The sequence below is a fragment of the Corythoichthys intestinalis genome, chromosome 21 (genome assembly GCF_030265065.1).
Source record: "Corythoichthys intestinalis isolate RoL2023-P3 chromosome 21, ASM3026506v1, whole genome shotgun sequence".
Classification (NCBI taxonomy): Eukaryota; Metazoa; Chordata; class Actinopteri; order Syngnathiformes; family Syngnathidae; genus Corythoichthys; species Corythoichthys intestinalis.
Window position 1 is genome coordinate 40,037,605 of NC_080415.1, and position 12,990 is coordinate 40,050,594.

At 38.7% G+C, this 12,990-nt stretch overlaps 1 protein-coding gene across 2 annotated transcripts in view; it reads right to left on the reverse strand.

Annotated features, from left to right (window-relative positions):
* Window positions 1-12,990, reverse strand: part of LOC130909306 (arf-GAP with dual PH domain-containing protein 1) — a 39,218-nt gene that overhangs the window by 6,234 nt on the left and 19,994 nt on the right. For both annotated transcript variants that reach the window (XM_057825596.1, XM_057825595.1), the window contains exons 3-6: window positions 10,712-10,803; window positions 6,030-6,112; window positions 2,925-3,037; window positions 2,696-2,842 (exon numbers count right to left, since the gene is read on the reverse strand). In XM_057825596.1, the coding sequence (XP_057681579.1) occupies window positions 2,696-2,842; window positions 2,925-3,037; window positions 6,030-6,112; window positions 10,712-10,803 (435 nt within the window). The remainder of the gene's footprint in view (window positions 1-2,695; window positions 2,843-2,924; window positions 3,038-6,029; window positions 6,113-10,711; window positions 10,804-12,990) is intronic.

The following is a 12,990-nucleotide window of genomic DNA, read 5'->3' on the forward strand; positions in this document are numbered from 1 at the left end:
TGATACATCATTGGAAGCTTAAAATCTCAATTTTCTGGGGGAAGAAAACAAAAAAACAAAAAACGTTTTAAAACAGCGAAACCCTATCTGGAGGTGAAAGCATGAAGGAGCAGAATTAACAACGCCATGATATTAACGAGATATTATCGTGTGCTTACCTTGTTTCAATCCAAAAACTCCATGTAGCATGTATCACTGAGTGTCAAGACAGCTGTGAATGGCCACAGCCGGATTTTTTGGGGGGGACTTTATGGGTGAAACATGGTCATATAACAAGGGTCGCGATGCAGAAATCGCAGACATCAAGGAGTGGTCAAGATTTTCTTTTTCATATATTTACCCTTTTAAACTTTTTTTTTTCCTTCAATTTTTCTTTGTTTGGATCGATTATTTATCATCTAACATATCAGAGAAAATGTGACCGTAACAAAAAAAAAATACAATTAAGCAATAGTTATGAGGTAGATATCCATGACTTATTTACAGACACCATTTTTTTCATATTGATGTAATCTGTTTAAAAGTTTAAAATATGCAAGTGAATAAATTTCTAAAGTTGTGTTTTTTTAAGCGATATATTAGACATCAATTAATGATTCTAAGCTAAAAATGACTGACATTTTGAATAATAAATACAATTAATTACCTTCGTTTTATGGCTGGGTTGAAACAAAAGCGGTTGCGCGACGTCTGTAAACGGGGGTTTCCAGGGTAAAACGGACACATTAAAAATAGTTTGGGGGCTTAATGCGCCATGAATCTGCTATGGCCGCATATAGACAACAGTTGTTTTGGCTTAAAACACAGCAGTTTCTTTTAAATAGGAGTGTCTGTGTTTTCCCGCCATATATATACATATATATATATATATATATATATATACATATATATATATATATATATATATATATATACATATTGTGACGGCCCTGGCCGTTTGATGGTTAATTTTCTGAGGTTCTTCCAGTCAGCTGATCGTCGCCTCCACCAGCTGGCTGCTTCCCCTCCCACTGTGACGACAGCTGATCGATGCAGGACGGACCGAGGACGTCACCGCTGCTGATTGGCCAGGGAAAAAGGCGCCAAGCTTCATAAACCTGCCGCTGTCAACGTTCTAGGAGGTCGCAATTTGGCAGTATTCTGTCGCGTTCCTCCTCGCTAGCTGTTTGCTCGCCATTCACGCTCGTTTGCATTTTGATCGCTAGTTTGATACACTCCCGCTTTTTCGGTGAGATCTTTTGTGTTTATTCGTTATTGGATCGTTTTTGTTCACCACTGTAAATAAGAGCACTGAAGCAAGTAAGGGTAAGTCACCATTTCTGTTCAACCCGTTTTCTCCTGTTTTGTATAGAGTAGGAAGTTAGGTTAGAAGCTGTCTTTTCTTTGTTCCTTTTACATGATCAGGGCTTAGTTAGCGGGTGGGGTTTAAGTGTAGTTGCTTTTGTTTGTTGTTTTGGCCTGGGCTTACCCTGAAGTCACGCTTCCTCGGCATTTTGTACATATTCATTGCGAGTTTGATTATTGTGTAAATAAATTTGTGTCCACTTGTCCATTTGTGTGGATTGTTTTATGTTACGCCTTTCGCGAGCCATCTTTGGCACGTAACAATATATATATATATATATATATATATATATATATATATATATATATGGCGGAAAACACAGCCAAATGAACTTTTGTGTTTGATAGAACTATATGTTTATATGCTGCCATAGCAGATTCATGGCGCATTAAACCTCCGAGCTATTTTTAATTTGTCCGTTTTACCCTGAAAATCCGTTTGCAGACATCACGCAACCGCTTTTGTTTCAATCCAGTCATAAAGCAAAGGTAATAAATTGTTTTATTTAAAATGTTTGTCATTTTTAGCTTAGAATCATGAATTGATGTCTAATATTTAGTTTAAAAAAAAAAAACGACTTTAAAAAATGATTCACTCGCATATTTGAAACTTTTAAACAAATTACGTCACAACGAAAAAAAAGTGTAAATAAGTCACGGATATCTACCTCATAACTATCGCTTAATTGTATTTTTTTGTTTTGTTTTGTTACTGTCGCATTTTCCTCGATATGTTAGATGATAAATAATTGATCCAAACAAAGAAAAATGGAAAAATAACATTTAAAAGGGTAAATATATGAAAAAGTAAATATAAAAGAAATAAAAGAAAATATATGAAAAAGAAAATCTCAAGAATCTCAACCACTCCTTGATCTCTGCGATTTCTGCACCTTGTTATATTACCACGTTTCACCCATAAAATCCCCAAAAAATCAGGCTGTGGCCATTCACAGCTGTGTCTTGACACTCGGTGAGACATGCTACACGGAGTTCTTGGATCGAAACAAGGTAAGTACACGATAATATCTCGTTAAGGTCATGGTGTCGTTAATTCTGCTCTTTCATGCTTTCACCTCCAGATAGGGTTTTGCTGTTTATTTTGATTTTTTTGTTTTTAAAATGCCTTCCTTTTCAAAATTTTTCTTCCTAAGCTTTCCAATGATGTATCACACATGCATGAAGGCCATATACATACACAGTATATACTGTACACTGTATATACACAGTATATTATCGGCATCGGGAGCCAAAAAAATGGTATCGGTGCAACACTAGCTGTGATATGGAAATTTGTTCAGGTCCAATATGGAAAAATCATAATATGTGTATCAAGTTGTTGTTGACACACCTTAGCGTCGCTGTGGTAGACAAAGATGTTCCTTGTGCTGTTGTCTTTCAGGTAGGTAATCTGCAGACCGCAGGGGTTACCAATCTTGGCCGGCTGGAAGGTGGCATTGAGGGTTTCGATTTTCATAACCGCCTTGGGATCCCTGGCCTTCCCGTGACGCAAGATAGACAAAAGACGGTTGGACATTTTTTACTCCGTGTTTACGCTCAAAGTATAAAATATTGCTCACATCCTGTTTGTTGAAGTATTTCAGGGCTCCCTCCCTCTCGGACAGGATGAACTTTCGGCTGAGAAACTGACCGTTGTCTCGTCCTCGTTTCCATAGAAACCCCTCGCGGTATCCTGAAAAACCAAGGTGTTTAAACACGGAAGGCCGGAAGAACATTTTCAACATTTGTACCCGCATATTCTGGAAGGGAGCGCACACAGATTATTTCCCCGTTATTAATATTCCGGGCTATTTTAAGCACACTCTCTTCCTCTTTACTCTATTTTGGCCAAAGGCTAAGCCGACATTGTCTGCTTTCTTCTATTTCTGGCAGGCAATGCTTTCTTATCTGTATCTATTTCTGCATCTTGAAATGGAGAAGGTTGCCTCTGTTTAGTACAGTAAATGCTGTCAGTGAGTGACTCGCCACAGCAAGGTTGCCGTTTTTCATGTTTCATATAATTGTAACATGAATTTTTGCATGTGTAAAAGTGCAAAAATTAAAATCAACAACAATGTGTTTAAAAAAAAACAAAAAACATTCACTTTCGTAAATCATCATAATTTTGGAAACATAACTTGGATAAAATTATGCTGTACATTTGAGTTTTGGCAGACATTTTTGTTACAAAAATCTATATTTCAGTTTGATGTGTTATTTTGGTACCTATTTGCTCAAGCCACTAAGTACTACTATAGTACAGCCGTTAGAGGGAATCTGATACAGTGGTAGCTCTGCTTACAAAATTAATCGGTTTTGGAAGTAGTTTCGTAACTTGAAAATTCTATACAGTGGTATGAAAAACCTTTTTTGCCTTTCATATCCTGAAATTTCTTTCATAACAAGAGGCGATATTTTCCCATTGAGGCGTGTCTTAACCTGAAAATTCTGTATGTAGAGATGTTCGTAAGTAGAGGTACTACTCTAACTGATTTAGTATTCTTAACAATAATAGGAATAATAAACCCAATTTATGCATGCATCTATCCATTATATTCTATGTGTCCAAATCAAAAAGTCCAGCTGAGAGGTAGACATGTTAACTTACGAGACAGTACAAAAAAAATCTCAAATCAACAGTTATTATTAACTGGAACAGTAACTGAAGAAATAAATAGCACAGAACATGAATTCTGCTTAGTATTTACATCTGTAGCGCTGCAATGCATGCTAGGTGGCATGTTGTACAACAACAGTATTGACAGCAGGAGGCAGTAGAGGTTGAGTGTATCCCCCAAGGGAGCAGTGATGGCCAAATGAAGCTTCTTGAAGCAATGAAGCATGGTAGTTCATTTGGTCTTATGACAGTCATATGATGCCGCTGTCAAATAAAGTGTTACCAGTTAATATCTTTCGGTGTAAATATCCCATAATACAGTTAGGTCAGCTGCGGCCTATAGTCCAGTGCGGCTTATCTCTGAATAAATGTCGTTTTCGCATCAAATTTGGTAGGTGGTGGCTTATACAGTAGTCAGGTGCGCCTTATGTTACTCAAAGCTAATACAATTAATGATAAATGAATAATAATAATAGAAGGTGCGCCTTATGTTACTCAAAGCTAATACAATTAATGATAAATGAATAATAATAATAGACATAATAACTGTCAAGTTACGCGGGTAGGCAGGTGGTGTGGACCCAATTGCAGGGAAAGAGAGGTGAGGCAGAAAAGGCGGTGCAATAATGTTTTAATTAATGCCAACAAAAACAAAGTACAACCAGAATGACTGGGGAATCCAGAAACTCTTAAGAAACAAAAGTCTGGCTAACAAATTAACTTACTTTCAAAGCAGGACGAAGAACACGAGGAACTGGCAAAAATGCTGACATGAACGTGGACATGCACATGTCGCGACAAGACTCAACAAAACCGGGGAGCTTATATAGACACAGACACGGGGTAACGAGTCAGCAAGGAAAAGGTGGGTGACACAGGAGGATGCAGGTTGGAGGATACAGTAGGAGCAGTCACAACGGGTGAAATCAATGGGCAATCACAGGGACAAGTCACACTAGGAGGAAAAACAAAACACAAAACCTAACAATAACAAAGAGAGCCGAAACAAAAGTAAACTGTCTAGCGTTAGTCATTTTTATTAGGTCCCAGTTCATGAGTATTATCATTAGTGTGACAATAAGAGACATTAAAAGTGACATTTTCGGGTTTTGCCACTCTGGTGGCCAAAAAAATGTGGTCGCCTGTGGAAACCCACTCACTCCCCCCCCAAAAAAATCCAGGCAGAGAAACTACAGTTTGATCACCACATTTAGCAAAGCCATTTGCAAATGCAGGTAATTGGCCTTCAGACAATCATTTCATCCATTGTTGGTAGTAAATATTGAGTTGCATAGCTTTAATTACGTTCCGTTTTAGCACTAAAACCCGTGTATTTATTGTACAAATATGCATGGTAACTGCATGTCTTCTATTCTGCCTCCCTGCTGCTTCAATTTCCATTTCCCATTTTCCCTGGCAATTGGCTGTCTTTGTCTTCTTGTCCGAAGCGCCACTTTTACTGCGTGTGACTCTTTGTCTGTGTGGGTGGGCGGACTGCAGTGTATTGAGCCTTTGTGTCTGTGACTTTCCGACATGAAACAGTCACCTCCGCTGGCGTTGCCTCTTCAATCAATTGCCCTCATCGCTCCCACCCTTGACTCCTTCCCGGTACACTCGTCTCTGTCTCCCCCCCCCACCCGCATCTACAATCAATGCTGACATTGGCCTACCGTTGAGGCCAAGTTACTGCCAATGACCCATCTCAATCAATCTTGGAGGGAAAAAAAGCACACACGAGCAGTCGAATGCACCTTGCTGGTGATGAAGAACACTTGATAGAGTGACTCATATTACTCCACATTGCGGACGCACTGTAATGTGTTTTTGCGTGTCTGCAGATGGTTTTCCAGTGTAATAAAGGATGGATGAGATCACTGCAGGCCGACAAGTAAGCAGAAGTGCACATCACTGCTCCTTAAAGACAGAAGTACTCTTATATTTTTGGTTAGCTATGGAAACTACGTGAAGGGGTGAAAGTAAACCGTACGAAGTACACCCCTATGAATAAAATGATTTTTTTTTTTAAATGTGCAGCGCTAATTTTGACCACTGAAAATTTGGAACGTACCTGCAGTGTAAGCTTCTTGCTTCTCTATGAACTCAAATTCATTCCTCTCGTACTTGGCTCTGATCCACTGCTCTCTGAGCATTCTGAAAACACAATGGCATCTCACTCGGTCAGTGTTTGCAACTAACAAGCAGCCTTTATTATTTTCGCATCCATTAGGGGTGCGCGATATCCATTTTTTGAAACCGATACCGATATCTATAACTTCCTGCTCCTCAAAGCCGATACCGATATCGATAATAACTGATAACAAATATATATCATTTTTTAAATGTATAACCTGAGTTTTTGAACACCTGGAGGTTTCAAAAAGAAAAAAAAAAGAAAAAGAAAAAACTAGTGGTGGATTCAACATGGATTTGCCTTTGATCTCACCAGATTTTTCATAATGACATGAACAAAACAGTGCGTTTCACTTCTGCGCTGCCTGACAGCCAGCTAGAAATGAATGTACTTCTACAAACCACAAGGCTTGGTCTTTTCTTGCTTTTATGGGAAGACACTAGTCTTAATATTGTGAAAGTACAACAGAAAACTGCACAATACACTTATATACACAACTATTATGTGTATAGCATAGCACACTAGCTACTAAAGCATTGGCTGGCTTCTATAACACAACAACTTATGAAGTTCTGTACATATGACCCTTCACCACAGAAGTAACCATGTATCGCACATCCATATGTTATAGTAAACATAAAATACTTACAGACTAGGGCTGTAAAAATTATCGTGTTACCGGGCGGTAATTAATTTTTTAAATTAATCACGTTAAAATATTTGACGCAATTAACACACATGCCCCGCTCAAACAGACTAAAGTGACAGTACAGTGTAATATCCGCTTGTTACTTGTTTTTTGGTGTTTGTCTCCCTCTGCTGGCGCTTGGGTCCAACTGATTTTATGGTTTTAAGCACAATGAGTGAGCATGGTGTAATTATTGACATCAACAATGGCGAGCTACTAGTTTATTTTTTGATTGAAAATTTTACGAATTTTAATAAAACCAAAACATTAAGAGGGGTGTTAATATGAAATTTGTAGAACTTGTACTAACATTTATCTTTTAAGAACTACAATTCTTTCTATCCATGGATCGCTTTAAGAGAATATTAATAATGTCAATGCCATCTTGTTGATTTATTATTATAATAAATAAATACAGTACTTATGTACCGTATGTTGAATGTATATATCCGTCTTGTGTCTTATATTTCCATTCCAACAATAATTTACAGAAAAATATGGCATATTTTATAGATGATTTTAATCGTTTGACAGCCCTAGTATTTATAGATATGAACTCTTCACTGTTACCTCTTCTGGCCTATAACGGGAAGTTGCACATAAAGTCATCAAGCACGCAATAATGTCAACATCCACATTTTAGTGGTCACAGAGCAAGTCACAGTACTTTTAAGGATTTCCTGATCCATCCTACAATGGCGGTTCTCAAAATGCATTTTACAACGTGTTTGTTTCTTGACCTTAAGTAATTCGAATAATGAAACAGCCCAAAGGCTTTTGCTGTGCCAATAGTTGCAAGCCATATTAAAACAAATGTTGCTCAGCCTTCCAATGTGTGTATAAGGAAAAGACAAGAGCTACTATAAATTACGGTAGTGGCAATACCATTTTTTTGGTTCCCGATACCTGGCTGACATTTTTGGAAAGAAAAAACAACAAAATACACGGCTGGCCAAAAGTATTGGCACCCCTGCAATTCTGTCAGATAATGCTCAATTTCTCCTAGAAAATGATTGCCGTTACAAATGCTTTGGTAGTAATTAGGGCTGTCAAATGATTAAAAATTTTAATCGAGTTAATTACAGCTTAAAAATTAATTAATCCTAATTAATCGCAATTCAAGCCATCTATAATATATGCCATATTTTTCTGTAAATTATTGTTGGAATGGAAAGATAAGACACAAGACAGATATATACATTCAACATACGGTACATAAGTACTGTATTTGTTTATTAACACAATAAATCAACAAGATGGCATTAACATTATTAACATTCTAAACAAAGCGCTCCATGGATAGAAAGACTTGTAGTTCTTAAAAGATAAATGTTAGTACAAGTTAGAGAAATTTTATATTAAAACCCCTCTTAATGTTTTGGTTTTATTAAAATTTGTAAAATTTTCAATCAAAAAATAAACTAGTAGCTCACCATTGTTGATGTCAATAATTACACAATGGTCACGGGTGCTGAATTACACCATGCTCACTCCCCAAACCCATAAAATCATTTGGACCCAAGCGCCAGCAGAGGGCGCCAAACACCAAGAAAACAAGTAACAAGCGGACATTATACTGCTGTCATTTTAATCTGTTTGAGCGGGGCATGTGCGTTAATTGCGTCAAATATTTTAACATGATTAATTTAAAAAATTAATTACCACCCGTTAACGCGATAATTTTGTCAGCCCTAGTAGTAATATCTTCATTGATTTTGCTTGCAATGAAAAAACACAAAAGAGAATGGGAAAAAAATTCAATCATGATCATTTTACACAAAACTCCAAACATGGGCCCGACAAAAGTATTGGCACCCTTTGAAAAATCATGTAATGCTTCTCTAATTTGTGTCATAAACAGCACCTGTTACATACCTGTGGCACATAAAAAGTGGTGGAAATAACTAATTCACACTTGCTGCCAGTTATAATGGATTAAAGTGCACTCAACCTCTGTCCTTGTGTGTACGCCATTGAGCATGGAGAAAAGAAAGAAGACCAAAGAACTGTCTGAGGACTCGAGAAGCAAAATTGTGAGGAAGCACTGGCAATCTCAAGGCTACAAGTACATCTCCAAAGACCTGAATGTTCCTGTGTCTACCGTGCGCAGTGTCATCAATCAGTGTCAAGCCCACGGCACTGTGGCTAACCTCCCTAGATTTGGACAGAAAACAAAAATTGATAAGAGATTTCAAGGAAAGATTGTGCGGATGGTGGATAAAGAACCTCTGTCATGTTTATGTGTATCATCAGTTCTTTTCTTTCCATTCCAGCACATGATTCAGCTGAATGGGCGGGGCTGTGCTACACACCTGTGGCGCATTTGGAGCACTCGTTATTTAAAGACTGCTGTCACGAGTATACGAGTGTCGGACTATTACTTTCTACTTGCTTGCTCACCGCTGTGTGCGTCGTCTGGAGATCTCTTACCTGTTATGGTTGTAGCTTCTTGTAATCACGTTGCTATTATTATATTTTTTGTTGGACTTTGCTGTGATTTTGTTTAGCTTTTTTTGGCCATTGTTGCCTTCCCCTCAGTTTTCTAGCCGACTCGCTTGGTGCCTTTTTTTTTGTTTTGCATTTTTCTCTCGCGTGTTCTGGCGTGCTCCCTTTGTTCTTGATTTTTGTAATAAATACTTCAAATTTCAAAGTCTGTGTTTGGATCCCTATTTTACGACTCGACGTATCATAACAACCTCGACTAACATCCAAACAAGTTCAAGCTGTCCCGCAGTCCGAGGTTACAACAATGTCAACCCGTCCTATCCGTCGGCGTCTGAATGAAAAGGCAGTTTGCCAAAACTTACCCGAGAAAGCCAAAAACGTTTTGGAAGCATGTTCTCTGGTCAGATCGGACAAAAGTAGAGCTTTTTGGGAAGAGGCATCAACATATGTAGAGTTTACAGGGAAAAAACGAGGCCTTCAAAGAAGAGAATACGGTCCCCAAAGTCAAAGATGGCGGAGGTTCCCTGATGTTTTAGGGTTGCTTTGCTTCCTCTGGCACTGGACTGCTTAACCGTGTGCATGGTATTATGAAGTCTGAAGACTACCAACAAATTTTGCAGCATAAAGTAAAAAGCTGGGTCTCCCTCAGAGGTCACGGGTCTTCCAGCAGAACAATGACCTAAAACACACTTCAAAAAGCACTAGAAAATGGTTTGAGAGAAAGCACTGGAGACTTCTAAAGTGGCCAGCAATGAGTCCAGACCTGAATCCTGTGGACAGATCTGAAAATGGCACTCTTCAAATATCAGAGACCTGGAGCGGTTGGCCAAAGACGAATGGTCTAAAATTCCAGCAGAGCATTGTAAGAAACTCATTGATGGATACCGGAAGCGGATGTTCGCAGTTATTTTGTCTAAAGGTTGTGCTACCATGTATTAGGCTGAGGGTGCCAATACTTTTGTCCGTCCCATTTTTGGAGTTTATGTGTAAAATGATTTATTTCATTCTGTTTTGTGTTTTTTCATTGCAAGCAAAATACATGAAGATACGACTACCACAGCATTTGTAATTGCAATCATTTTCTGGGAGAAATTGAGCATTATCTGACAGAATTGCAGGGGGGCCAATACTTTTGGCCAACACTGTATATACAGTGTATTACGGTATTTCTTGATTTAAAACTAACACCTCTGCAAACTCGTTTGTAAAGTGATTCCATCATGGCTTGGTCAGACACTGCTTAAATCATTGGTTGCCATTGACTGTGGTAGACATCCAATCCATTTTCTCCTTCCTACTTCAAACGAATTGGACGTTGAATAGCAATAAACAAATGATGAAAATGTTATCGGCCGATACCACACAGCTGATTATCGGGACCCCAAAACATGGTATCGGTGCAACACTATTTTGAACACACGTTCCAATTTAGAATTCATAAGCTTTAAATCTGTGTCTTATACAGTACATGGCTCTCAGTACTTACTTGCAATCAGTATGCGTTGGTCTGTAGTAGAAAGCGGGAACGTTTTGCTCATATTTGGCTTTAGCAGCAGTGTTGCCCAAATCGGCCATAACCTGGAAGAAAGAATGTGCTATTAGACCAGGGGTGGGCAAACCGGTCCTCAAGGGCCGTAGAGGGTCCTGGTCTTTGCTCCAACTGATCCAGCAAGGACAGTTTGACCAATGAAGTTTCTGCTGAAACAAGAAGCACCTGCCTGTGATCAACTGATTGCGCTTACAAGACACCAGATTGGTAAAAAGGTTTCCTCTTGATGGGTTGGAACAGAAACCCGCACCCACTGCGGCCCTTTGTGGAATAGTTTGCATCTGCAGGCGAGCATCTGCTCCTCATCCTTGTTGTCCAATTTTGTATCAAAGTGCATCCGAATATTTGTGCTTACAAGTGAACATGAACCATGTCCCCCAGTTTAAAAAAAACAAGCAATAAAATTGACTGCACCGTAAACAGAAGCTTAAGAAACTCCAAAACCTAGCTTAATGGCAGATTGCGAGCAACTATCGGGTGCATACTTCCACCTACTGTTCAAGAGTGTGGTGGCTTTTATTGGTCAATATCTCAATCACACCGGAGGCATGAAAACGAAAATATCAATGAGAAAAAAAAGAAAAGAAACAAAAGTAACGTGTAATGCATGTGACAATTTGAAAAGTAGTGGAGTTAAAAAGTACAGATACCTGCTGTAGAAGTAAAAAGTACCACTTCATATTTGTACTCAAGTACAGATACACAAAAATATACTTACAGTGGTATGAAAAAGTATCTGAAACTTTTGGAATTTCTCACATTTTTGCATAAAATCACCATCAAATGTGATCTGATCTTTGTCAAACTCAAACAGATGAAAACAAAATGTCTGCTTTAAGTAAAACCACCCAAACATTTATAGGATTTCATATTTTAATGAGGATAGCATGCAAACAATGACAGAAGGGGGAGAAATAAGTATGTGAATCCTCTGCTTAAGGAGACTTAAAGAGCAATTGAAACCAATTTTTACCAAACATTTTAAGTCAGTTGTGTGCCCAATCACTGATAAATGGTTTAAAGCTGCCCTGCCCATTATGAAACACACACCTGGTTAGAAATGTCTTGATGAGAAGCATTGTCTGATATGAACCATAGCTCGGTCAAAGCAGCTGTCTAAAGACCTGTGATCAAGGATTGGTGATTTGTATACAGCTGGGAAAGGTTACAAAACCGTCTCTCATAGTCTGGATGTTCATCAATGGACAGTCAGAAAAGTTGTCTACAAATGGAGAGTTTGGCAATGTTGCTTTTCTCTCAAGGATTGGCCGTCCACCAAAGATGACGCCAAGAGTTCAGCGCAGAATACTCAGAGAGGTAAAAAGAGAACCCTAGAGTGTCTGCTAAAGACTTACAGAGATCACTGGCACAGTCCAGTATCTCTGTGCACACATCAACTGTATGTAAAACTATGGCCAAGAATGGTGTTCATGGGAGGACTCCATGGAGGAAGCCACTCCTGTCTGAAACAAAAAAACATGTTGCTCAATTAATAGTCTCAAAAAGGTACTTGGACACTTGTCAGAAGTTATTTTGTGGACTGATGAAACCAAAGTTGAATTGTTTGGGAGTAACACACAACATCATGTGTGGAGGAAAAATGGAACATATCACCAACATCAACACTTTATCCCCACCGTGAAGAATGGTGGAGGAAGCATCATGATTTAGGGCTGTTTTGCTGCCTCAGGGCCTGGACAACTTGCAATCATTAATGGATGAATGAATTCAAAAGGAAAACCTGAGGCTTGTCTGTCAGACAGTTGAAGCTAAAAAGAGGATGGATGCTGCAACAAGACAATGATCCAAAATACAGAAGTAAATTAACTCCAGAAGAATAAAATACATGTTCTGGAGTGGCCGAGTCAAAGTCCAGACTTGAACCCCGTTGAGAAGCTGTGGCATGACCTAAAGACAGCGATTCATGCCAGCGTTCCCAGGAATCTGACTGAACTACAGCAGTTTTGTAGAGAAAAATGGGCCAAGATTAGTCCTGATCGATGTGCCAGACTGATCAGCTACAGGTAGCGTCTGGTTAAAGTTATCGCTGCCAAATGGGGGGGCCACAAGATATTAAATGTGATGGTTCACTTACTTATTTCCCCCTTCAGTCAATGTTCGCATACTACCCTCATTGAAATATGAAAAGCTAGAAATGTTTGGGTGGTTTTAATTAAAGCAGACACTATTTTTTCATCTGTGTGATTTTGACAAAG